At 46.7% G+C, this 26,978-nt stretch overlaps 1 protein-coding gene across 4 annotated transcripts in view; it reads left to right on the top strand.

Annotated features, from left to right (window-relative positions):
- SBF2 (SET binding factor 2) overlaps positions 1–26,978 on the top strand; it is a 323,119-nt gene that overhangs the window by 158,613 nt on the left and 137,528 nt on the right. For all 4 annotated transcript variants that reach the window (XM_083164721.1, XM_083164720.1, XM_083164719.1 and 1 more), the window contains exons 7-9: positions 16,740–16,872; positions 23,315–23,423; positions 26,138–26,251. In XM_083164721.1, coding sequence (XP_083020847.1) covers positions 16,740–16,872; positions 23,315–23,423; positions 26,138–26,251 — 356 coding nt within the window. The remainder of the gene's footprint in view (positions 1–16,739; positions 16,873–23,314; positions 23,424–26,137; positions 26,252–26,978) is intronic.

Genomic DNA, 26,978 nt, shown 5'->3' with positions numbered 1-26,978 from the left:
TTCTAGAGAGCTCCGTCATCATTTTTTATGTTGTTGACTCATTTTCTCTGAGACTCTCAGTTGGTGGATGAGAAGGCTGCTATTATCAGAGTGTCCTGACACATTTTGGGACACAGTTTCTCACCTCAGAAGAGTTTTTCCTTTCATATACAATCTAATGGTATTTGTAGATTTTCTAGACTCTTAAAATACGGTGATAAGAGCATGTTCTGAATTCCGGATCTATGTTTCATGATCTCATTGATCGGAGCTACCCCTGATGAAGTTATTTTGACGAAACGCGTTGGGTACTTTTTTTGTAGTAAAAGAACATTCATTTTTAACGTATTGTGCATCTTTATTGTGAATACATCCAAAGATGGATATATGTAGAGTCTCTACAGATTTTTTTCTGATTGTATTAAATTATTTGGGTGGTGCTATATGTATATTGGTTTGTGCACTCCCCAAAATTGCTTTTTTCTTGCTGTTTCTTATACTGTTGCCCCTTACTAACAGAAGGGATTTTGGAGGTGCTGCACTTAAGAATCAGCGCAATACGGAGTCTAAAAACCCTTTTCTATATGTTGCTGATATTACGAATACACAAAGTACTGTGTATGCTTAGAGCAAGCTATAGGCCGTGATTTATTGAGTATTCAGAAACAAATGTCTTAAATGAAAAAACTTGTGTGGACGGACCATGGCTGTTATCCTATTAACCGCTTTAAATTACAATGGCTACTTAACGCAGACGGGGGATCCTATTCACAAAGGTGCCGGCACTTACTGTATAAGGGAGGCAGGCAGAACCAAATCTTTAAATAGTGACCATTGTTTACGGCCACAAAAATACTTAAGCTATGTATTGTCATGCAATACGGGGTGATTTGCCACACAAAACCATTTCTAATTGGATAGCCTAATTGACCATCAAGCGATTTTCCTGTTATATATATATATATATATATATATATATATATATACAGTATAAGAAAAATAAGGAGAGCACTCACCAATCCACAGCAAAGTCCTTCAAAAGTTGCCTACATTTTTATTTAGCACATAAGAAAAAGAATCAGGCGTCAAGGTTTCGGTCTGTCTTGCAGACCTTTGTCAAGACATCAGGCCATAGGTACAAGAGATCCTACTCCATCAGAGACCTGATATATATATATACACACATCACCAACTTACAAGTATTTATGGCTTCTCTTCTGTGTAACAGAAGCCATTGATCTTTAGACACGATCAAGAGATTCAGGTGTTGTTCAGGCCAAGCACTGGTATGTGAAGGAAATATGATTTGCAGAGTTTTTTTAGGATCATTGTTGATGCCGGACAGGGTCCTGGTTATCTCAGAAATAGCAGATCTGCTGTGATTATCACTCACAACGGTCTACGGTATGGAGCAGGAAGGTGACATAAACGCAAATGACCATCAATGGTCGGCAGAAGAGCATTTCTGTGCACATATGAATGAGCTACGGAAGAAGAGGCCATGCATCCATCCTTCTGTGAGTCAGTAGCTCAGGCTGGTTGTGGTGTAATGGCACAGAGTATTTTATTGGCACTTCCCTGAATATTGCTGCTGACCCCTGTCTGACTACAGTCTCCGACCAGCTAATGGCTGCTCCCAGTGGGACAATGAACCGTGTCACACAGCTCATCTCATGCAGGTTCCTACAGTACAAGCACTAGTCAGATGTGCCATTTACCTGGAATCAAATGCACTAGCACTAAAACTATATATAGAAAACAGCTAAGTTGATCTTCAGAATAGCACTGGTAATTTACACAAGAGTATTACATAGTTACATAGTAGGTAAGGCTGAAAAAAGACTTGCGTCCATCTAGTTCAACCTGGTATAGATATCCATTGCTGATTTGGTAGGTTCTGATATTTTACAGACAGATTATATATCTTATTTGTACCCATGGATGTTTTTCTCCAGTAAATGTTTGTCCAACTTTGCCTTGAACGCATTTAATGAGCCAGCCGTTACCACCTCTCTGGGAAGAGAGTTCCAGAGTTTGACTGTTCTGACCGTAAAGAAATTCTTTCTACTAGCTGAAGGAAATCTTTTTTCTTCTAATCTATACTCATGCCCTCACGTCCTAGATTCCTTTCTAGTAGAAAAGAGGGTGTGTGACCGTTCCTTATATTGGCCCTTGATATACTTGTACATGTTGAGCATGTCCCCCCTTAAACGTCTCTTTTCCAATGTAAATAGTCCCAAATTGCTTAATCTCTCCCCGTAGCTTAAATTCTCCATTCCCCTAATAAGCTTTGTTGCTCGCCTTTGGACTTTTTCTAATTCTATGATGTCCTTTTTATAGTGTGGGGCCGAGAACTGCACTCCGTACTCGAGGTGAGGTCTCACCAATGCTTTATACAGTGGCATAATTACCCTTGAGTCCCTAGTTTCCATTCCCCTCTTGATACATGCCAGAATTTTGTTGGCCTTTTTTGTAGCTACATTACAATGGGCACTACATCCCAGTTTGCTGTCTATTTGGACTCCTAGATCCTTTTCAAGTATGGAATTACCCAGTTCTTCTCCGCTAAGGTTGTAACTTGCACACTGGTTGTGTCTCCCAAGGTGCATAACCTTACATTTATCTACATTGAACCTCATCTTCCATTTTTTTGCCCACTCATCTAGAATTGCAAGATTATTTTGAAGCATGGTGACATCTTCTGATGATTTGATGACTTTGCTAAGTTTTGTATCGTCCGCAAAGATGGATACATTGCTGAGTAACCCTATCCCAATATCGTTAATAAAAATGTTAAACAAAATGGGCCCCAAAACCGAACCCTGGGGCACTCCACTTAGTACCGGTATCATATTCCAGTAGGTATAAATAGCATAGATAATTGCAATGCAGAGTTATGCTGGGAAGATATTCCAAATAGCACAGGTGATTTGCACAGTAGAGACATGCTGACATGTGACAGGTTTCTGATTAGAGCAGATTAGTTGACAAGGTTCCCTATAGCATCCTGTGGAGGTATGCTGACAGATCTTCCACGCAGCACCAGTAACATAACACAGTGAAAACAATGCTAACAGGGTTTGTGAACAGGACAGATTGGTTGAACTGTTGTTGCATGCTGGCAGATCTTCCAGATAGCACAAATAAATGAGCTCCACTGAGCAGCCGAGAGCAGATATCCAAGTCATCGCCGGGACTAACCGAATCAGACTGACTGCAACCCTAAATGGAGTGTCAAAGAGAAATCCCTAAAAAGGCTGAACAACCAATCATCACAAGTCCAGAATTTAAGCAAGGCTCTGAACTGACCTCTCACAGACTTGTGGTCTGCACACCTGACTGGTTGCCCCTATGCTTTCTTCCACACTCTAACGGTTTTATGTCTATGACGATGAACGTTGTGTCCTCATTGGTCACCAGGTCTCAGCAGCTGAGCAGCTCTGGGATCTGGGGGGATGGGAGATACCCAGCATGAGAGCGCAGCCACCAAATCTGCAGTTCTGTCACCATCATGAGGAATATTTCCAGCATCTTTTTTGATATGTATGTGGTCCTTGTTTCAAAGGTCACTAGGTCTACACCTGGAAATAGTCGACATACCGTTCTGTAGTCCAGCATTGATAGCAGGTCGACACAAGCCTAAGGTGCAGTAGGGAGACTTGGTTCATACCTTACTATCCAATTGGGCATAGAGCAGGCATGTCCAAACTATGGCCCTCCAGCTGTTGTGAAACTACAAGTCCCATCATGCCTTGCCACAGTTTTGCTATTAGGGAACGTTGGCAAGGCATGCTGGGATGTGTAGTTTCACAAAATCTGGAGGGCCACAGCTTGGATATGCCTGGCATAGAGTGTGAATATCATAATGTGCCAAGTGCACCGAGGCACTGTGCCCAAAGCATGGTAGGAGCAGCGCTACATTTATGCGGTGTCAACATGTATCGACATAGACACAAAGACGTGAACAACCCGTGCCAACTTTTTGAGCATCGACCATGTCCATGTTGACCTTAAGCTTGTGACCTTTAATCAATGTCGACCAATGATATGTCAACCATTTCTAGGTGTCGTCCTAGTGACTGTTGACCATTAGCTGCCCTAGACATTGGGCAGCATTCAATGTAAAATGTCGCCGTGTGCAGCGAATCCTGTTTAGGAAATCGCTGTGTTCCGGAGGGCTGGCTGCCACTCGCTCTCCCAGTATTCAACGTCAGAGGGGCGAGTTGCCCCTCCAGGCAAATCTTAACCCCTGCAGCGGACGAGCGTCCGCTGCAGGGAGCCTGAGGACGGCGGCAGGCAGGGAGATGGAAGTCTCCCTGCCTGCCCCAGAACGTATGTGGGGGGGAGGTGGGCTCCCCGGGAGAGCCATCAGGGGACCGGGTATTCACTGTACCCGATCGTGCATATGTAATGATCGGGTGCAGTGAATATATGAATATCTAATGAGCGGCTCCCGGCCCCCTGCTGGCTGCTCTGTGTAAAAAAAAAAAAAATAAATATATATATATATATATATACGGAGAGACACGGCGAAAATCACTTAGAAAGACGGTGAGAAGTGCACGTTGAATAGGGTTGTTCGCTTTTTGGGACCAAAATTCTCCGTCCAACGCGAGAAAAGCACAAACTCGCCATAAAACACGGTGAATTTTTCTCATTGAATACTGCCCGTTGTCTATCTCTTATACCGTAACCATTCGATCCAAGTCCTAAAGCACTCAATGGATAGAGCACACAGCTGCCCTGTAGTTCTAATCAGTGTTGATATAAAGACATGACTGAAGAGCACATAATGCAGCCTTACGGATAAAGCAACGGGCCAACTTCAAAATGCCAGCAGGGGTGTGAGGACTTCTGCTTTCGTGCTTGACATGTTGTTTTACTCTTTCGTTGGATCATCTGTAATTTATCTCCAGATGTAAGCGTACAGGATTTTGGCCACAACACGGTCAGAGTTATACGTGATGGATGGTCAGATTGATTTGCTAAGTGAAAACTCTTCATTTGGTGCCATGATGGACTCTTCTCACGTGTGTACAGATGTTCCACAGAGCCGCGACTATCGTATTACTGGAATGTTTCTCCAGCACTTCTTGCTCTTGTGAATAATTAATGAACTTGGCTGGACCCAAGTAATACGGAGACGCTTTGCAGTAACGCTGGACTGCTGGCAGTCTAACCCCCTCTCAGAAGTCCAGTTGTTACAGTCGGGAGTTCTCCGTGCATTCAGCTGTGAAGCGCTACCTTATGAGACCTCTGAAGTGGCACCAGACGGCCAATTAAAAAATAACTTGTGGCATAATAGCAAACAAAGGCTTGTTTGCAGTGGTCACAGAAATGTATGCAGCTTGTCACAGTTTGAGGGGGCGGGGAATTTAAAGTTGTCATAGCAATGTGCCCTGCCTCCATCTCTGAATGAGGCCCAGAATTCCTAAAGCCACAATGAACCACATGGTTGGGTGGTTCTTATTAGCGACTAGGTGATTCATCGCACCCTGCGGGCGCTCTTCACACCGTCATAAGGGGCTGCGCCCCCTTCATTTTTGAACGTTTGTATTGTGAGAAATATGGTTAGAATTGTATGAAAGATGCCTGTATTGCAACTTGAGTTATAGGTGAAATGTGTTACATAGAGAGCATATGATGTGGAAGGGGGTGTGTATTGTTTTGTTTAATTAAAAGGCGGTTACAGAGTAAGATGTACATTGATAGTGTGGAGGGTACAGTGACATTTGTCGGTGTGGGGGTGTGTGTGCATGTTGTTAAGGTTTGTGTGTGTGTGCAATAGTATAGTAGGGTGTTTTTGAGCCAGCGGCTTCCCACTGGTGGAGGTCACGACACAGGAAAACAGGAGGCTGGGTAGTGATAGGGGTGTGTGGGCATAAGGGGGACTAAAGAGGAGGGTGGGGGTGCCATCAATAGTAGTAACATATAACTTATATAACCATCGATTGTTGTAGCTATTGATGGTCATCCAATATATCTGACTGAATAGGCTGTGGGTCAATCAGAACTCGGTGGCGGGACTTTTCCGGGTGGGGGGGGGGGTTATGCTCCATGTCCGGGCACCTTAAAAAAATTAGAAACTTGATTGGTTCTCATTTGCCATTGATGTAGGAAAACCATCTGGTCCTCCCACATCGATGGCAAAAGTATTCCACATCGGCCATAAACCATTGATGATTTGAAATCATTGATGGTCGATGGGTATCCCTAGAACTGGAGGAGGGTGGGGGACAGTATGCAGCTCCCGGCAGTGGGTGAGCGGCTCCTCGCACTGGGAGGGAGTAAGGGGGTGTATGAGAGCAGGAGGCTGTATAATAGTGGTATGTGGGCAAGACATTGATAAAAGTTGTGGCGCTGGTGCAGAGGTCCGTGGGGACACTTCTGGCAGTGGGGGGGCCTTGAATCGCTGGAAGGGGGGTCCGCAAATTGCGGGAGGGTGGTTGTGGGCGTCCGTGAGTGGGAGGGGCGCGCGGGGTGCCATGAATGAAGGGAGGGCGCGGTGGTCCGGGGGGGGGTCGCGAATCGCGGGAGGGGGGGTGGCGGGGTTCCTGCGAATGGGGGAGGGTGGTCGCGGGGGGTGCCACGAATCGCAGGAGGGGGGTCGTGGGTGTCCGGGGGGGTTTGCTGGCAGAGGGGAGGTGCGGGAGTAATGGTGGATGGTGGCTGTGGAGTAATAGTGGATGGTGGGCGTGTACTGTAGCCCTGGCTGGGCGGGGGGGGGGGTGTGATGTCAAGGGGGTGGGATGTGTAGAATGTCATACACATAGAACACTTTTCCCTAGGGGGGTGGGTTTGTGTATCCTGCTGGGCGGGAACGTTAGCTACACAGGGGATGAGTGACAGATCTGGCTAAATATATAAGAGATGTGGAAAAAGGTTGACATTTTCTGTTCCCCGACTTGTTCATACTTTCCCATCCCAGTGGACATAGAGGGGAAATGATATTAGTGTGCCTGAAGAGTGGCGAGCATAACAGCACATTTATACAGTTCCCATGTCGACAGACACAAAAATGACTTGAACATTTTATGTCGACTGTTTTCCATGACTGCCTTTTTTCATGTCGCCCTAATACATGTCAAACTTTTTTTCATGTGTAGATGTTTTGGCTGTTGACCAAGCCACAATAGACCTGATGATAAACACCCCTCACAAACAGTACCTGATATTCAATCGCTCTGTGAGAAGGTGAACACTGCAAGCAGCTTCATTGCTATTGCACTTTTGCGCATGCGCAGTGCGGAACATATGTGCAAGCCATTTACCGATAACTGTTCAGTTGCAAAAACATTGACATAGCGTCCGTCATCCCTACTTTATTGGCATCGTAATGAAGGTGTAGGCAATAGAAAGGGTTTTAAAAGTGAAACATAAGACTACTAGGTGATTCATCGCGCCGCTCTTCACACCGTCGTAAGGGTCTGCGCCAGTGTTCCCTCTAAGCTGTGCGCGCGCACACAACTCGACAAGCGTGCGCACAGACATTACAACAGAGCGCACAAAGCAGCAGTGGTCCCTTTTTGCATTTGTGGACTCAATTAATGTGTGTTTCATCCATTAACTACATTGTTTGCTGTGTTTTGAATGTTTAAATGTTTTTTTGAAGTAAAGTTAACACAAATGCTGGACGTCATTTTCCAGTTATATATAATTGACGCACAAAAATTTAAATTTCCTTCCAAAGTTGCACAGCCAAAATCTTTTGCCGCACACAGCCTTCGTAAAATTAGAGGGAACATTAGTCTGCGCCCCCTTAATTTGTGAACGTTTGTATATGAGAAATATGGTTAGAATTGTATGAAAGATGCTCTGTATTGCGGGGGGGGGGGGGGGGGGGGGGGCTGGGTGTGTGCCGCGAATCGCCACAAGAAAAAATAAACACAGAAAGGTAAACACATATAAATGTTGACATAAGTGTGGCACTTCATTGGTGTCCATGTCGACACATGAGATTGAATATGAAAACATTCAAAAAATCACCTGGTGGCTGTGGAGTAGGTTCCTGGGCAGCATGGGGAGGCAGAGGGTGTCTGGCACTGTGGGCTCACTGGGCTGGTTCTCTGTCATGTGAGTCAGAGGCTCCACCCAGCGTTACAGACACACTCACACACTTTGAGTGACAGATGTAGCCAAATATATAAGAGATTATTTGGTCGATTTTCTGTTTGATTTTCGTTCCATCTACAAAACGATTGTTAATAGATCTCCGATTTGCATAGAATTCTATGAGAATGTTTTTGAAGATCGGTTTCGCCTGCATTTCAATTTTTTTTTTCCCTGACCAATATTTCCCTTTAATATATCTCCGGATTGCAAAACCGACAAAAAAGAAAAGAGTGGATCGGTGAATATTGGCTTTTAATTCATATACCCCTTGATCTCTGGGCAGGGGCCCAGTAGTAATGGTCGCTGGCCAAACGTACTTTCATCTGAGTGGTATTAATAGAGAATTACATCAGTCCTCTCTGCGCGTTAGGGCCCACGTGTTTTTTTTTTGGTCTTATATAAACGTCTATCCGTGAATGGTAAAGTTGCATATATGTAAACCGATGGCATACCAGAACCACTGGCCAATCCAGTCTCCCACGCGAGCACAGGGAGAACATACAAACTCCGCACAGTTAGGGCCATGGTGGGAATGGAACCCATGACCTCAGCGCTGTGAGGCAGTGATGCTAACCATTACACCGCCTGTACTATATATGTCATATTTCTTAGCTGTGGGAATTTTGCATACATGTTTATTGTTGTTGCACAGTTCCTCTCTATAGTGGTTCAATAGTCGTATTACTTATAAAATGTTCTTTGTTTCCTTACTGTGGTTATTATCTCGGCTCTTCACTTTCTGTGAGTGTTTTTCTGCCTTTGCCAACATTTTTGCTGTCCCCGGGGAGGTGTTAGCATATGCTAAACCTGCATAGTTCAAGAGTGTATGTCAAGCTTTTGCCAAGAATTCCTTTACAGTCAAATTATCCCATAATGAAAATGTACACTGTCCAATGGATGCATTGTAATAAGATAACTCCGTCTGGCAGTGTGTCATTGATCTGGCCTTGGTTGCATGTGGTTAGTTGTGCGGAATAGCCAGACCGCGGTGCAGTGGTAATGCCAGCAGTGTGCGTGGCGGGGTCACAAGCCAGGGGGCAGCTGCAGGATACGAGAGGTTACAGTGCCGTATGTATTAATAAGGGCTGTACATCATATCACTAGAACCTATTAAGAGACCCTCAGACCCTGTAGCTGGTTCCTAGGTCACTGTAAGGAGTATATTTACTAAAGTGTGTGTTTACAAAAGTGGAGATGTTGCCCATAGCAACCTGTCAGATTCTAGCTATAGAAATAAGTAATATTCCTGCTATGTTAGAGATCTGATACTACTCCTCATTGCTTGGTTCCTAGCGGTGGCGGATTTTACCTATGGATTGCAGCGCCCCCAGTAAAAATCTGCCGCTCTAGTAAGACCGTTGCAGTTTGTGATTGCACTGTGACCGGCAGCGACTCCACCTGCCAGTCACCCATAGGACAAGGTTTCCTCCCTCTGGGACTGCCAGTCTGAGCTGCTATTAGCAGATAGTGGGCTTCTGGTAGAAAGCCACTCCTTGCCTATCTCATAACAATACAAGCCTCCTATGGGCTGCAGCCACTGCAGTCCACAGAGTCTGTGGTTTTGAACATACGGGAAAAAAAACTGTGTTGACCAAAGTACAGTACAATGTGTCAACATGGCAGTTCTGTTACAGCCACATCACTTTCATTATAAGGATCCATCTCCACATTCTGCACAGTTACAGACCGGTCCATTTAGTGCAAGTCACGTCATTCAGCTTTAACGCGGACGTCCAGCGCTGTGCTCCCAGATGGCTTGGTGTATCCTTGCTCTAGTAAAAGCAGCCACTGAAATGTTGTTCAAGGTTTTTAATAGCCAAATAATGTATCCCGCTGACCTGACTCACCTGCCATAAATGTGTCTGGCTCATACTTCATGAAAGGTTAATAGGTGCCATGCAAACATAGGAAAGAGATGACTGCGTTTAGAGTGTTTAGTCACATGCGTAAGGCCAATGGCCTAGACCCAGACCTAGACCGGTCACATGCTGTAGCAGAGAAATCATAGAGCGATAGAAATGGGTCATATGGAAGTAGGACAGTATGACGGGGACATCGAGCAGCATGCAGGTGACAGATCAGTAGGGAGTGTAGAAAGGGACGTTCGCTATGTGTCATGGTGTCACTGTCACCTTCATTTACTTCTGCAGTTGGGAAGTGGATCGGTATAGAGATACCTGTAGCCAATCACATCGTATAATTAATTATTCATTGCACTCTTTCTCCAATAGGACTCAAGGCACTGATGTTATATGTACTAAGGCTGTATTCCTGAATGGAGAGATACAGGTGCATTAATTTATTAGGATGGCATACTGTATACAGCATTTATGTTGTCCTGGTATTTTTGGGATTTGTATTATTCAGTTTATATCATGGAATCCAAAATGATCAGACATCCTCACAATGGCATGTATCCAAATGCAGTGAGGTGCGGGAAGGGCTGTGGCTGGGAATATCAGAGCCAGATTTACTCATAGGCATGAGAATGTGAGAAATGGGTGTTAAAATGTCTGTATGTGCACAGCATCACTATGTCCAGGGAACTGTGATGCCCATTGAGGTGTGTTATAATGGGCATAGTGGCTCTATACCTGCAGCGTTGCACTCTCCTCGGTACTGCAATGCCCAAGGATGGGCATAATGGCACTAGTGACCTAGTAAAGGTACTGTTGTTGCTGATGTGTTCTATAAGGATCTCAACACGAGATTTAGCTGATGCAGTCTGGGGAGACGACTTCCCACACGTAAGGGCTGTTTGTCTGAGCGGCTGGTGCTTTATCTCCAGCAACAACAGGAAAGAGTGATTGATGTGTTTATGACATTGGGACATATTTCATTATTGTCCACGAGGATATACAGTATCTACAGTATCTTCTGGCCGGATGTATGGATATGGGATGATTCCGGGACACAGAGAGAGCGGTTACATGGTCCCGGTTCAGATATTTTTAGTTTCATAATTCGATTACAGATTTACTGCTACATCTTCAATGAACATCATGGGGGTGGTGTGTGTGGGCGGCATTATGGGGGTTGGCGTGTGTGCCCGGTATTAGGGGGGCAGCCTGTATGGGCAACTATGGCTAGTAAATAGGGGATGCGGTTAATTTCCCGGCGGTCGGGATCCCGGCGGTCGGAATCCCGACACTGGAATCCCGACCGCCGAAATCCCGAAACTTTCTCCCTCCGTGGGTGTCCACGACACCCATAGAGGGAGAATAAAATAGCGTGGCGAGCGCAGCGAGCCCGCAAGGGGGGGCGATCCATGTCCCCCCCTTGTCGGGATTTCGGCGGTCGGGATTCCAGTGTCGGGATTCCGACCGCCGGGATCCCGACCGCCGGGAAATCATATCGGATCCGTAAATAGTGGTTGCCATCTGTTATGAGAATTACCTTTTATGTGAATCCATTACATTGGTACAGTATATCAGAATTGGTCTCGTTTCAACCTCTTCCTTTCACCTGGGAACCAAGGATTTATGGAGCAAGGACCGCGATTTGCTGCAGTCACCATGACTTTTGTCTGCTCTCGTGCTGTCGATTCTCACCAAATTCTTGTTTGACTCCTGGCAGGATAGACTAGAGCTTGCCTGTGCTTATCTCAGCATCTACTGCTGCTGCTAGGGTGTTTGAGCTTTGGAATGTTTTATTAGTAATCTTTAGTCAAACACACAAGAAAAGGAAAATACAATAAAAAGTTTTAACATGCCTTTTTGTTTTTACCAAGAGATCAGTAGTGACAATTCGCACAAGGTCATCTTGCATTTACAATGGGATGCATATGCATGATATTTGTTATGTATATTTTATCGAGTGAGAAGAAGATATATATCGCGGCAAATAGTTGCAAACAATAGATCTAGCATTTCAAGCGGCATTGTTACTTTCAATACTTGCTAAATTTTCCAAAATATGTTGATACTATTATTACATTGAAATATCAAGCATGTAAGCACATATACCAAACCCATATGTGGATCTAGACACGTCTTTTGGGTGGAGCATGACACACCCACTCGATTGTGAGCCATGCTTCACACAATACATTGTAATACCAACTAAATATCATGTCCCTGTAACTAGATTGTAGTAGTAGGCAAATATTGGTCACCCTAATTTGTCACCAGGACACGCCGAACAAGCGTATTGAAGACCAAAGTGACTGACATGTTCAACAGAAGAGCAGGGGTTTGGGGTCGATAACGATGCGCTGGAGTGGAGTTCCTCTTAACCTAGGTCCTATATGTGACCAACACTGCAAGCTTCCCGGGTTGGATTCCTGGGTAACTGGAGGGGGGTTTGGGACCTTTTTGCCAGACCAAAAACCTGGGTTGATTTATTTATTTATTAACAGTTTCTTATATAGCGCAGCATATTCCGTTGCGCTTTACAAAAGGAGAGACAGTGATACGACAAACAGGGTATTTACAGACCGTCAAAATGTAGGAGGGCCCTGCTCGCAAGCTTACAATCTATAGGGAAATAGGCATTGATACAGAAGGATAGATACTGTATTCTTTATTGCGTCGATTCCACCAGAAAGTTGATGCTTGTGTATGGACAAAAACCCAGTTTTCCAATCTAGTAGCCTTGCTGCCGGCAGACACGGTTCATGCTGTTTGCCGGGCAGAGACTTGTAGTGGTAGATTGTTTATCCTGAGGCTGTAGTAAGCACAGGAAGACGAGGCTCTTCATAAAGTCCATTTGCTGATTCATCTAGGCTCAAGCCGAAAGATAATCCTATTAATGTCCTTGTGGTTGAAATAGATTATTTACTTGTGATTGTGAAAGAATTGTTTTTCCTAGAAATGTTTCAGATTCTAAATGAATTAGTGGACGGAGCAGAGTTTTCTATTTTTAGAGGCTGCTTACTTGTGGAATTCCTCGGCAATCAGAAACAGAATCGCAGGCGCAGAGTTTTCTCCTCTCTCTGCTGGAACTGTCTGGGGACTACATGTCCCAGCAAGTTCACGGATTTGCCGCTCACTCATGGGCTTGAGATTTATGATTTTAGCTGTGTCATTGTTTTGTGCCATTGTGCAGCATTATAACGGAACACTATGACCGTCACCTCGCCCACTACCCTGGTCACTGCTTCCCAAACTCGAGTTCAAGATTTTGACCATGTTGCCCCCTTCAGTAGTAGACACTCCCCCGCTTCATTGGACTCTCCCCAACCTTGCAAAGCTTCAAACGTGCACTGAAAACCCTTCCGCTGCATAACCAAGTCCTGAGGCTGCTCCTCCGCCCCTGACGCATGAGGCAGACATATTGCTTACATCCTACCTTCAGGGTCGCACCTCATGTCATCTGTCAGTCTCCCCTTCCCACTAGATTGTTAGCTTCTCAGGGGAGGGATAGTTGGTCGTTCGATAATCGCAGCCCAGCGACGCGGTCTTATGGTGGGGTACACACCAGGATGACCCGGTCACAATGCACATTGTGAGCGGGTCGTCAGTGTTTTCTTCCGACCCGCTCGCGATGACACGTGGGGCACGACTCGCTCACGATGTGCACCGTGAGCAGGTCCAATCCGATGGCGACCCGCACCCAGGAGGATGGTCGTTCTTCAGATCCTACCTGCAGCAGGTAGGATCTGAAGAACGACCGACCCGCGGGACCGCGCATCGGATCGGTATCGGTCCACAGCAGAACAGAAAAGGGCCCGCTCACCACACAATCTACATCCATTGGATCTAAGTTGATGGGTTCGGGCCCTAGTCGCCCTGGTGTGTACCCAGCATTATTCAGGCCCATAGACGCAGCAGAGGCTTCCCCCTTTTTATCTTCATTGTGTTAACATTTAACCAATAGGAACTAATGTCTGTAACTTAACCCTTTGAGCGCCAACATTCTCTATGAGAGATGCACAAAATATCCGCTAAAAATGTCAACGTCTCTCACATTTGTTATATAAATTCAAATAAAAATGTGTAAGATGATATTTCCTATGTAAGGTAACATTACAGGTCAGAATGATGAATGAATGTTTGCTTGGCAATCTTCACACCAATTTTGGCACATTTACCTGGCACTGAAAGGATTAATATGATGTGACAAGCGGTTCTTGTTTGAACCTGCAGAATACGGCTTTTCTAAGGGGGGTATTAAAGGTCGCAGAGAGATAAAATTGTGAAAAATAAAGTACGAGCCAATCAGCTCCTGCATTACATTGTACAGTCTGCGTTTAGGAGATGATTGGTACGGTATCACTCACAATTTGATTGTTCTTCAATCCTGTTTGAGTGATGATGGGAGTTGTTCGTGTTTGTCATCATTCTATATGTATTTCTAGTGCATTGTATTCTGTGATGGAGAACGTCTGCGCTCCTCTAGAATGGTAATCCTCCTACCTCCAAGTCTGTCTGTTGTTACCCAGTTTGTTCTATCACTGTCTACTATTGTAAAGCGTAACGGAATCTGCTGCGCTATATAAGACGCTGTAACGGAATCTGCTGCGCTGTATATGACACTGTAACGGAATCTGCTGCGCTATATAAGACACTGTAACGGAATCTGCTCCTTTGCACCCCACATCAAAGCCCTGGCCCATTCTTGCCGGTTCCAGTTACGCAACATTGCTCGCATCAGGCCCTTTCTCTCACAGAGTGCAACTAAGCTGATCATCCACTCATTAGTCATCTCACGGCTTGACTACTGTAATGCTCTTCTCACTGGCCTCGCTCAATCCCAACTAGCTCCTCTCCAATCTGTCCTCAATGCTGCAGCCAGGCTTATCTTCCTCTCCCGCCGCTCTAACTCTGCTACTCCCCTTCAACAAAATCTGCACTGGCTTCCATTCCCCTACAGAATCCTCTTCAAACACCTCACACTCACATACAGGGCCATCTCTAATTCCATTGCTCCATATATCTCTAACCTCATCTCCATTCATACACCCTCCCGCCCTCTACGGTCAGCTGACGACTGTCGTCTCTCCTCCACCCTGATCACTGCTTCCCATGCTAGAGTACAGGACTTTGCCCGTGCTGCACCCCTTCAGTGGAACGCACTCCCTCGCTCCATTAGACTCTCCCCGACCTTGCAAAGCTTCAAACGGGCACTGAAAACTCACCTATTCATCAAAGCGTACCCTTCCACTGCATAAACCAGCTGGTTCTCCGACCCCTTGCCTGTTTCCTGTTTACATCCTGCTATCTAACCACCACCCCCTCGCTTGCACCTCTTGTAATCTGTCTGTCTCCCCTTCCTACTAGATTGTAAGCTCCTCCGAGTAGGGCCCTCTTCCCTCCTGTTGTCAAAGCCCACTTCTCTTCACATTTCACTCACAGCTCTCCTTTACTCCAACACTCAGTGACCATCTTCATACTCATCTCCATCATTGGCCTCAAGCCTCTAGTTGTATGTTGATTGGGTCCTCACTACTTACATTTAAGCTGTAATGTGTATTGAACTGTGGTGCTCTTTATTTGTACTGTATTTTTGTTATTTATTCAATGTTATGCCAAGTTTTTGTCTCCCTGTATTGTTCCTTTGTACGGCGCTGCGAAACACTTGTGGCGCCTTATAAATAAAATAATAATAATAATAATATATAAGACGCTGTAACGTAATCTGCTGCGCTATATAAGACACTGTAACGGAATCTGCTGCGCTATATAAGACACTGTAACAGAATCTGCTGCGCTATATAAGAAGCTGTAACGGAATCTGCTGCGCTATATAAGACACTGTAACGGAATCTGCTGCGCTATATAAGACGCTGTAACGGAATCTGCTGCGCTATATAAGACACTGTAACGGAATCTGCTGCGCTATATAAGAAGCTGTAACGTAATCTGCTGCGCTATATAAGACGCTGTAACGTAATCTGCTGCGCTATATAAGACGCTGTAACGGAATCTGCTGCACTATATAAGACGCTGTAACGGAATCTGCTGCGCTATATAAGACACTGTAACAGAATCTGCTGCGCTATATAAGAAGCTGTAACAGAATCTGCTGCGCTATATAAGAAGCTGTAACGGAATCTGCTGCGCTATATAAGAAGCTGTAACGGAATCTGCTGCGCTATATAAGATGCTGTAACGGAATCTGCTGCGCTTTATAAGATGCTGTATCGGAATCTGCTGCGCTATATAAGACGCTGTAACGGAATCTGCTGCGCTATATAAGAAGCTGTAACGGAATCTGCTGCGCTATATAAGAAGCTGTAACGGAATCTGCTGCGCTATATAAGACGCTGTAACGGAATCTGCTGCGCTATATAAGACACTGTAACGGAATCTGCTGCGCTATATAAGAAGCTGTAACGGAATCTGCTGCGCTATATAAGAAGCTGTAACAGAATCTGCTGCACTATATAAGAAATAAATAATCCTAGCGTGGCAGCATGGCCAGTGGGGGCTCTCTGTATTGTGACATGCAATAACTATGGATGGTATTACTATTGTGCCTTGGCCCAGCAATATAAGCTGCCAGTCATACTAATAAGTGGAAAATGTTTTAATGCCAAAATATTTCTGCTGGCACCAAATAACAAACTCCACCACAAAGACCAGGCAGGGGCTGCTCCGTGACACAGAATTTCCAGTGTATTCCCTTTTCCCTTATCTATTTATTATATGCAGATTGGTCGCAATTCTCGTTTTGTTCTGAGTTGTCTCTCTCTCTTTCCCTTTCAGGAATCCAGAATGTTCTCAGCCTCTTGTGTGCGGTCCTGACAGAAAACAAAGTCCTTTTCCACTCCACCAGCTTCCAGCGTCTCAGCGATGCCTGCCGGGCCCTCGAGGCTCTAATGTACCCCCTGAAGTATAGGTGAGGTGGAGGTGCAGGGCTACTACATGAAGGTTGTGGTCTGTATACAGCCCACATCATGGGGTGTGGTATAGGGGTCCGACAGTCATATCCCGACTGGCCGGACCCAGACAGCATGGTGAGCGCAACAAAGCCACTTGCAGGATCGCCACACTGCTGGCATGGTGGCTAGCTACGCGAGCTACCTATTCTATTCTACCTCTATGGGGGTCGTGGACCCCCACGAGTGAAAATAGCGGGTGGCCGTCGGGAACCCGGCTGTCTGTGTTTTTACAGTCGGGATCCCAACGTCGGGTGAATGCCTGTTGGGATCTCGACTGTCGGGACCCCGTCCGGCACCCCACATCATTGTGGTGGGACGGATGTCACTGTCTGACACTCTGGAGTCCTTAGCTAAAAGCTTCTAGATCAGGGGTGGTCAAACCGGTCCTCGAGATCTACCAATGTTCCAAATCGCCTAGCTGGTGCACAGCGGTAGTCATTACTAACTGTCACCTTTCCCAGACCACCTTGTTGGTGTACAGGTGTAGTCATTACTGTCACATTCCACAGACCACCTAGCTGGTGTACAGCTGTAGTCATTATGAACTTTCACATTCCCCAGACCACCTAGCTGGCTTGTGCACAGCTATAGTCATTACTAACTGTCACATTCCCCATATCACCTAGCTGGTGCACAGGTGCAGTCATTACTAACTGTCACATGTTCAAACATGCTGCATCATTTCTATTATAGACCCACAGGTTTCCTGATTTACATGGACTGTTGGTAGATCTTGAGGACAGGTTTGGCCACCCCTGGTCTAGTTGGAGCTTAGTAAATTCATCTCGGTCTACAATTTGTGAAATTAGAGTAGGATAAGTGCAGTTGTCTCTCTGATGAATGCAGAGAGGGTAGGTAATGACTGAAGTTTCTCATACATCATATCCTCCCATGGCCACAGTTGTCCAAAGCAGTCTGTAGTTCTGGCTAGCATCAGGACCGCTCTACGAAAAAGTCACTCGGCAGATGACCACAGAACAGATTTATCCACATATATCTAGCCTTTCGTTAAAACAGACCTTCTCATCGCGCAATGCAATGGAGCAACTCCGCAGCGCCAGGGACATATATTTGCTAATTTTTCCATTAAATTGCAACATGTTTGCAAAACACAGCGTAGTAGAAGCTTCTGCTGAACAAAATGATATGCAGCATGCCTATATTATTGTGTGTGTCTGCTGAATATGATGCACAAGTAGCTTCTGCTGAGTAGTGATATGCAGCATGCCTATATTATTGTGTGTGTCTGCTGAATATGATGCACAAGTAGCTTCTGCTGAGTAGTGATATGCAGCATGCCTATATTATTGTGTGTGTCTGCTGAATATGATGCACAAGTAGCTTCTGCTGAGTAAAGTGATATGCAGCATGCCTATATTATGTGTGTGATTGCTGAATAGGATGCACAAGTAGCTTCTGCTGAGTAAAGTGATATGCAGCATGCCTATATTATTGTGTGTGTCTGCTGAATATGATGCACAAGTAGCTTCTGCTGAGTAAAGTGATATGCAGCATGCCTATATTATGTGTGTGATTGCTGAATAGGATGCACAAGTAGCTTCTGCTGAGTAAAGTGATATGCAGCATGCCTATATTATGTGTGTGATTGCTGAATAGGATGCACAAGTAGCTTCTGCTGAGTAAAGTGATATGCAGCATGCCTATATTATGTGTGTGATTGCTGAATAGGATGCACAAGTAGCTTCTGCTGAGTAAAATGATATGCAGCATGCCTATATTATGTGTGTGACTGCCGATGTTTCTGCATACGAAATTCTACGTTACACTGTTTTCCAGGAAAACACTGTAATGTTCCGTTTCTTATGTAGACACCAGTGCAGTCAAACTCACATTATAGGCATGCTGCATATCATTTTAATCAGCAGAAGCTACTTGTGTATACTTTTGACAAAACCAGTGCTACAGAGTCACGCAGAGCTCACGTGTCATGTATACTGCGACTTGTATTGCATGGAGGATGTATGTGGACACAACTGTATATGACATTATGTAACGGTCTAGCAGCCGCCCTGATTAGGTCCAATGTATAATTCTATACACTGGTTGGGTCCCACGTGTCATTCTGTACACTGGTTGGGTCCCACGTGTCATTCTGTACACTGGTTGGGTCCCACGTGTCACTCTGTACACTGGTTGGGTCCCACGTGTCACTCTGTACACTGGTTGGATCCCACGTGTCACTGTACACTGGTGTTATTTACCACGTGTCTTTCTGTACGCTGGTTGGGTACCACGTGTCGTTCTGTACACTGGTTGGGTCCCACGTGCCTTTCTGTATGCTGGTTGGGTCCCACGTGTCTTTCTGTATGCTGGTTGGGTCCCACGTGTTGTGCTGTGCGCTGGTGGGGTCCCACGTGTCATTCTGTATACTGGTGAGGTCCCACATGTCATTCTACGCTGGTTGGGTCCCACGTGTCTTTCTGTACACTGGTTGGGTCCCACATGTCTTTCTGTATGCTGGTTGGGTCTCACGTGTCTTTCGGTATGCTGGTTGGGTCCCACATGTCGTTCTGTACACTGGTTGGGTCCCACGTGTCGTTATGTGCAATGGTTGGTTCTCACGTGTCTTTCTGTATGCTGGTTGGGTCCCACATGTCATTCTGTACACTGGTTGGGTCCCACGTGTCATTCTGTACACTGGTTGGGTCCCACGTGTCGTTCTGTATGCTGGTTGGGTCCCACGTGTCGTTATGTACAATGGTTAGGTCCCACGTGCCGTTATGTACAATGGTTAGGTCCCACGTGTCGTTATGTATAATAGTTGGCTCCCACGTGTTGTTATGTATAATGGTTGGCTCCCACGTGTCGTTATGTACAATGGTTGGCACCCACATGTCGTTATGTACAATGGTTGGCACCCACGTGTCGTTATGTACAATGGTTGGGTCCCAAGTGTCGTTCTGTACACTTTTTGGGTCCCACTTGGTTTTCTGTACGCTGGTTGGGTCCCAAGTGTCGTTATGTACAATGGTTGGGTCCCACGTGACATTCTGTATGCTGGTTGGGTCCCACGTGTCATTCTGTACGCTGGTTGGGTCCACGTGTCGTTATGTACACTGGTTGGGTTTTTCTTGGTGTTCTGTACACTGGTTTGGTCCCACGTGTCGTTCTGTACACTGGTTGGGTCCCACTTGGTGTTCTGTACGCTGGTTGGGTCCCACATGTCGTTATGTACAATGGTTGGCACCCACGTGTCGTTATGTACAATGGTTGGGTCCCAAGTGTCGTTCTGTACACTTTTTGGGTCCCACTTGGTTTTCTGTACGCTGGTTGGGTCCCAAGTGTCGTTATGTACAATGGTTGGGTCCCACGTGACATTCTGTACGCTGGTTGGGTCCCACGTGTCGTTCTGTACGCTTGTTGGGTCCCACGTGTTGTTATGTACACTGGTTGAGTCCCACTTGGTGTTCTGTACACTGGTTGGGTCCCACGTGGTGTTCTGTACACTGGTTGGGTCCCACGTGGTGTTCTGTACACTGGTTGGGTCCCACTTGGTGTTCTGTACACTGGTTGGGTCCCAAGTGTCGTTATGTAAAATGGTTGGGTCCCACGTGACGTTCTGTATGCTGGTTGGGTCCCACGTGTCGTTATGTACAATGGTTGGGTCCCACGTGTCGTTCTGTACGCTGGTTGGGTCCCACGTGTCATTCTGTACGCTGGTTGGGTCCACGTGTCGTTATGTACACTGGTTGGGTTTTTCTTGGTGTTCTGTACACTGGTTTGGTCCCACGTGTCGTTCTGTACACTGGTTGGGTCCCACTTGGTGTTCTGTACGCTGGTTTGGTCCCACGTGTCGTTCTGTACACTGGTTGGGTTTTTCTTGGTGTTCTGTACACTGGTTTGGTCCCACGTGTCGTTCTGTACACTGGTTGGGTCCCACTTGGTGTTCTGTACGCTGGTTGGGTCCCACGTGTCGTTATGTACACTGGTTGGGTTTTTCTTGGTGTTCTGTACACTGGTTTGGTCCCACGTGGTGTTCTGTACACTGGTTGGGTCCCACTTGGTGTTCTGTACGCTGGTTGGGTCCCACGTGTCGTTATGTACACTGGTTGGGTCCCTCTTGGTGTTCTGTACGCTGGTTGGGTCCCACGTGTCGTTATGTACACTGGTTGGGTTTTTCTTGGTGTTCTGTACACTGGTTTGGTCCCACGTGTCGTTCTGTACACTGGTTGGGTCCCACTTGGTGTTCTGTACGCTGGTTTGGTCCCACGTGTCGTTCTGTACACTGGTTGGGTTTTTCTTGGTGTTCTGTACACTGGTTTGGTCCCAGGTGTCGTTCTGTACACTGGTTGGGTCCCACTTGGTGTTCTGTACGCTGGTTGGGTCCCACGTGTCGTTATGTACACTGGTTGGGTTTTTCTTGGTGTTCTGTACACTGGTTGGATCCCACTTGGTGTTCTGTACGCTGGTTGGGTCCCACGTGTCGTTATGTACAATGGTTGGCACCCACATGTCGTTATGTACAATGGTTGGCACCCACGTGTCGTTATGTACAATGGTTGGGTCCCAAGTGTCGTTCTGTACACTTTTTGGGTCCCACTTGGTTTTCTGTACGCTGGTTGGGTCCCAAGTGTCGTTATGTACAATGGTTGGGTCCCACGTGACATTGTGTATGCTGGTTGGGTCCCACGTGTCATTCTGTACGCTGGTTGGGTCCACGTGTCGTTATGTACACTGGTTGGGTTTTTCTTGGTGTTCTGTACACTGGTTGGGTCCCACTTGGTGTTCTGTACGCTGGTTGGGTCCCACATGTCGTTATGTACAATGGTTGGCACCCACGTGTCGTTATGTACAATGGTTGGGTCCCAAGTGTCGTTCTGTACACTTTTTGGGTCCCACTTGGTTTTCTGTACGCTGGTTGGGTCCCAAGTGTCGTTATGTACAATGGTTGGGTCCCACGTGACATTCTGTACGCTGGTTGGGTCCCACGTGTCGTTCTGTACGCTTGTTGGGTCCCACGTGTTGTTATGTACACTGGTTGAGTCCCACTTGGTGTTCTGTACACTGGTTGGGTCCCACGTGGTGTTCTGTACACTGGTTGGGTCCCACGTGGTGTTCTGTACACTGGTTGGGTCCCACTTGGTGTTCTGTACACTGGTTGGGTCCCAAGTGTCGTTATGTAAAATGGTTGGGTCCCACGTGACGTTCTGTATGCTGGTTGGGTCCCACGTGTCGTTATGTACAATGGTTGGGTCCCACGTGTCGTTCTGTACGCTGGTTGGGTCCCACGTGTCATTCTGTACGCTGGTTGGGTCCACGTGTCGTTATGTACACTGGTTGGGTTTTTCTTGGTGTTCTGTACACTGGTTTGGTCCCACGTGTCGTTCTGTACACTGGTTGGGTCCCACTTGGTGTTCTGTACGCTGGTTTGGTCCCACGTGTCGTTCTGTACACTGGTTGGGTTTTTCTTGGTGTTCTGTACACTGGTTTGGTCCCACGTGTCGTTCTGTACACTGGTTGGGTCCCACTTGGTGTTCTGTACGCTGGTTGGGTCCCACGTGTCGTTATGTACACTGGTTGGGTTTTTCTTGGTGTTCTGTACACTGGTTTGGTCCCACGTGGTGTTCTGTACACTGGTTGGGTCCCACTTGGTGTTCTGTACGCTGGTTGGGTCCCACGTGTCGTTATGTACACTGGTTGGGTCCCTCTTGGTGTTCTGTACGCTGGTTGGGTCCCACGTGTCGTTATGTACACTGGTTGGGTTTTTCTTGGTGTTCTGTACACTGGTTTGGTCCCACGTGTCGTTCTGTACACTGGTTGGGTCCCACTTGGTGTTCTGTACGCTGGTTTGGTCCCACGTGTCGTTCTGTACACTGGTTGGGTTTTTCTTGGTGTTCTGTACACTGGTTTGGTCCCAGGTGTCGTTCTGTACACTGGTTGGGTCCCACTTGGTGTTCTGTACGCTGGTTGGGTCCCACGTGTCGTTATGTACACTGGTTGGGTTTTTCTTGGTGTTCTGTACACTGGTTGGATCCCACTTGGTGTTCTGTACGCTGGTTGGGTCCCACGTGTCGTTATGTACACTGGTTGGGTCCCTCTTAGTGTTCTGTACACTGGTTGGGTCCCACTTGGTGTTCTGTACGCTGGTTGGGTCCCACGTGTCGTTATGTACACTGGTTGGGTTTTTCTTGGTGTTCTGTACACTGGTTGGATCCCACTTGGTGTTCTGTACACTGGTTGGATCCCACTTGGTGTTCTGTACGCTGGTTGGGTCCCACGTGTCGTTATGTACACTGGTTGGGTCCCTCTTAGTGTTCTGTACACTGGTTGAGTCCCAAATGTCCTTCTGTACATTGTGGAATCCTGAACTGCTTGTGTCAGTGTAATGTCTTGAAGTTGTATCGTCAAATCTCTGCGTAACACAAGTTTGTTTTCCAGCTACCCCTACATCCCCATCCTTCCGGCTCAGCTACTGGAGGTCCTAAGCTCCCCCACGCCATTTATTATTGGGGTCCATTCCGTCTTTTGCTCAGAGATCCATGACCTGGTAAGATGGTAATCAAAGTCTCTATTATATAATCCTGTTTATGGCGGTTTTAGGTTGTATCGGGACGGTTATTTATTAAAAAATGAATATGCACATTTAGTTGGTGGATCTTGCAGTATGCAGTCGACCACTAGGTCAACAGTCAGTAGGGCGACACATTAAAAGGTTGACACGGTTTACGTCAACAGGGTCAAAAGGTCGACAAGCACTATGTTGATGTGGAAAAGGTTGAGATAAAAATAAGGATGAGATGAGTTTTTCACGCCCCCCCCCCCCCCCCCCCTCCCCCCAGGATAACTATCCACGTGGGCAAAGAGGGAGAATATGATAATGTGCTCAGCGTAGCTCGCCATTGGTCAGTTGCACTACACTTGTACTGTGTCCTTGTCGAGATAGACACCCAAAAAGTGAAAACTCATGTCAACATATTTCATGTCAACTTATTACTTGTGTCGACATCTTGACCATATCGACCTAAGCCATGTCAATATTTTTAAGGTCTCGACTTGTGGCCTGTTGTCCAGTAGTGGTCGACCTCATTTTGTGCTTTACTATGTATTGTATATGTTGTGCGTAATAGATGATATGATCAATTCCATATGTTCCATAACTGTTCGGAACTGGATTTATCCAGAGCTCTTCCACCAGTCCCATCCCGTCATCTGAAAGCGAACCCCTTGTAAGACAGGTGGCAGAGACTGGATTTATAGTTCCCTGTACTCTCCCCATTGTGTCTCCGACGTCATTTCTCGTCTCTCTGCCTTATACAGTCACAGTGTACATATGTAGGTAAAGTGCACAAGCTGCAGTGCTTTCTGATTTATGTCTCTTGCTTCTGTGTTACACGAACAAGCTGGAGTGACAGCGATAACAGGAGGACACAGAAAACCTCATTAGTTCCATATGTTTCACATGTACTAAGAACTGGTTTTATCCAGAGCTTCATCGGGAGTTCCTGTCCCGTAGGACAGGTGCCAAAAAGCTGAATTTATATCCCGTATCCCTGTCCTGCGAGGTGAAAGCGGCAGGCTGTTCTGTGACTAGCAGGCCTTATGTATGGGATCATATACATTTCTCAACATCGCTTGCTAGAGTTCATCATGTACAAATGTATTTTGTTACAAAGCAGAGATATGGTTGGATTTTACATTTATGGCTTTGGGTGGAAGTTGGTCTTGTAAACAGTAGCACGCAGGTATCGCACTTATCAGGTGCTCCGTATAATCTGAGTAACACACTCCCTAATAATTGCACAAGACATGGCACACTGAGGCGTGACCTCTGCAGGCAGGGCGCGATGAGGCGTGTCCTCTGCAGGCGGGGCGCGCTGAGGCGTGACCTCTGCAGGCGGGGCGCGCTGAGGCGTGACCTCTGCAGGCGGGGCGCGCTGAGGCGTGACCTCTGCAGGCGGGGCGCGCTGAGGCGTGACCTCTGCAGGCGGGGCGCGCTGAGGCGTGACCTCTGCAGGCGGGGCGCGCTGAGGCGTGACCTCTGCAGGCGGGGCGCGCTGAGGCGTGACCTCTGCAGGCGGGGCGCGCTGAGGCGTGACCTCTGCAGGCGGGGCGCGCTGAGGCGTGACCTCTGCAGGCGGGGCGCGCTGAGGCGTGACCTCTGCAGGCGGGGCGCGCTGAGGCGTGACCTCTGCAGGCGGGGCGCGCTGAGGCGTGACCTCTGCAGGCGGGGCGCGCTGAGGCGTGACCCCTGCAGGCGGGGTGCGCTGAGGCATGGCCTCTGCAGGCGTAACAATATTTTAAAGGTATATAAATAAATATAAATGTACCTTTTTGTGTCTTGAGCATACACTGTGCATACCATACACCACCCCCACCCCCACCCCAACCACCATCTTATTTTTAACCATTTGAGTAACTCATAATAGAACTCCTTCCTCTGTTGATGCTCTTAGGACCCCTGTATACTGGTACGAAGTATCTCATGCCCCCTCGCGTGTGACACCTTTCCAACTGCCGGACAGTAGCCGCCGGGCTCCCAGGTGGCAGGATTGCAAACAATATGCAGTCCTTTTGCATACAATGTATCATATGCGATCCCGGCAAGGGTTATGGGATCCCACTAATCCTTTGTTCAGCCCTTGAGACTCTGAGTGCCAGCTGCTCTCCGTCACAGATGTCATGATGCTGAGATATCTGCACTGCTGGGGTTGCCTCCTCCCCTAGCCAATCAGCAGAGAGCGTCCAGGGAAAAAACATGTAAAGCTCCTGCTCTAATCATTGGCCAGTCCGCATCCAGGAGCATAGGGTACAGCGGGAAAGCACTTCATCCTCCCTCTGCTCTGCTGATTGGTCAGAGCGTGTCGAGGGGAGGAGAGGGACAGCCCAGTCTTCTGCCGGTTCTTGGATATCCTAGTGTTCATTTTAGCACCCTGCACCTAATCAGTGAGGGGGAGGGGGGATACATTTAAATTTAGATGACCAAAATTGTAGACCTGTTGTATCACCACAGCTACAATAGTATGTTAGTATACATTGTTGTTTTGTATAATTTAACTCCAGAATAAATATTTACTGATATTTAAATTTGGGTAATTTTTATAGTATAGATTTATTTTTCCTTCTGACATAATGAATTTATCCTATGTAATGGGAAATGTGACATCATAATGAAATGATGAAATAATATGTGATGTCAGCCACCAGAAGCTGCGGTCACGCAGGATTGTTATCTCTACAAACGTCCATCTTCTATACTTACAGCTCGATGTCATTATCGCAGATCTGGATGGAGGCACCATAAAAGTACCTGAGTGTATCCACCTGTCGCAGCTGCCTGAGCCACTCCTCCACCAGGTCCAGACCGCGCTCTCCCTTGTAAGTCCCACTACTAGGACTATCTGTCCCATCATGCATTAGTATCCCTTGTAAGTCCCGGTACTAGGACTATCTGTCCCATCATGCATCAGTATCCCTTGTAAGTCCCGGTACTAGGACTGTCTGTCCCATCATGCATCAGTCTTCCTTGTAAGTCCTGCTACTAGAACTGTCTGTCCCATCATGCATCAGTATCCCTTGTAAGTCCCGCTACTAGGACTATCTGTCCCATCATGCATTAGTCTACCTTGTACTGTAAGTCATGCTACTAGGACTGTCTGTGTCATCATACATCAGTCTCCCTTGTAACTCCCGCTACTAGGACTGTCTGTCCCATCATGCATCAGTCTCCCTTGTACCGTAAGTCATGCTACTAGGACTGTCTGTCCCATCATGCATCAGTCTCCCTTGTACCGTAAGTCATGTTACTAGGACTGTCTGTCCCATCATGCATCAGTCTCCCTTGTAAGTCCTGTTACTAGGACTGTCTGTCCCATCATGCATCAGTATCCCTTGTAATTCCCGGTACTAAGACTGTCTGTCCCATCATGCATCAGTCTTCCTTGTAAGTCCTGCTACTAGGACTGTCTGTCCCATCATGCATCAGTATCCCTTGTAAGTCCCGCTACTAGGACTGTCTGTCCCATCATGCATCAGTCTCCCTTGTACCGTAAGTCATGTTACTAGGACTGTCTGTCCCATCACACATCAGTCTCCCTTGTACCGT

The sequence above is a fragment of the Crinia signifera genome, chromosome 11, assembly GCF_055691185.1.
Source record: "Crinia signifera chromosome 11, ASM5569118v1, whole genome shotgun sequence".
Classification (NCBI taxonomy): domain Eukaryota; kingdom Metazoa; phylum Chordata; class Amphibia; order Anura; family Myobatrachidae; genus Crinia; species Crinia signifera.
The sequence above is the reverse complement of the archived record's forward strand: the minus strand, read 5'-3'. Positions and strand labels throughout refer to the sequence as shown.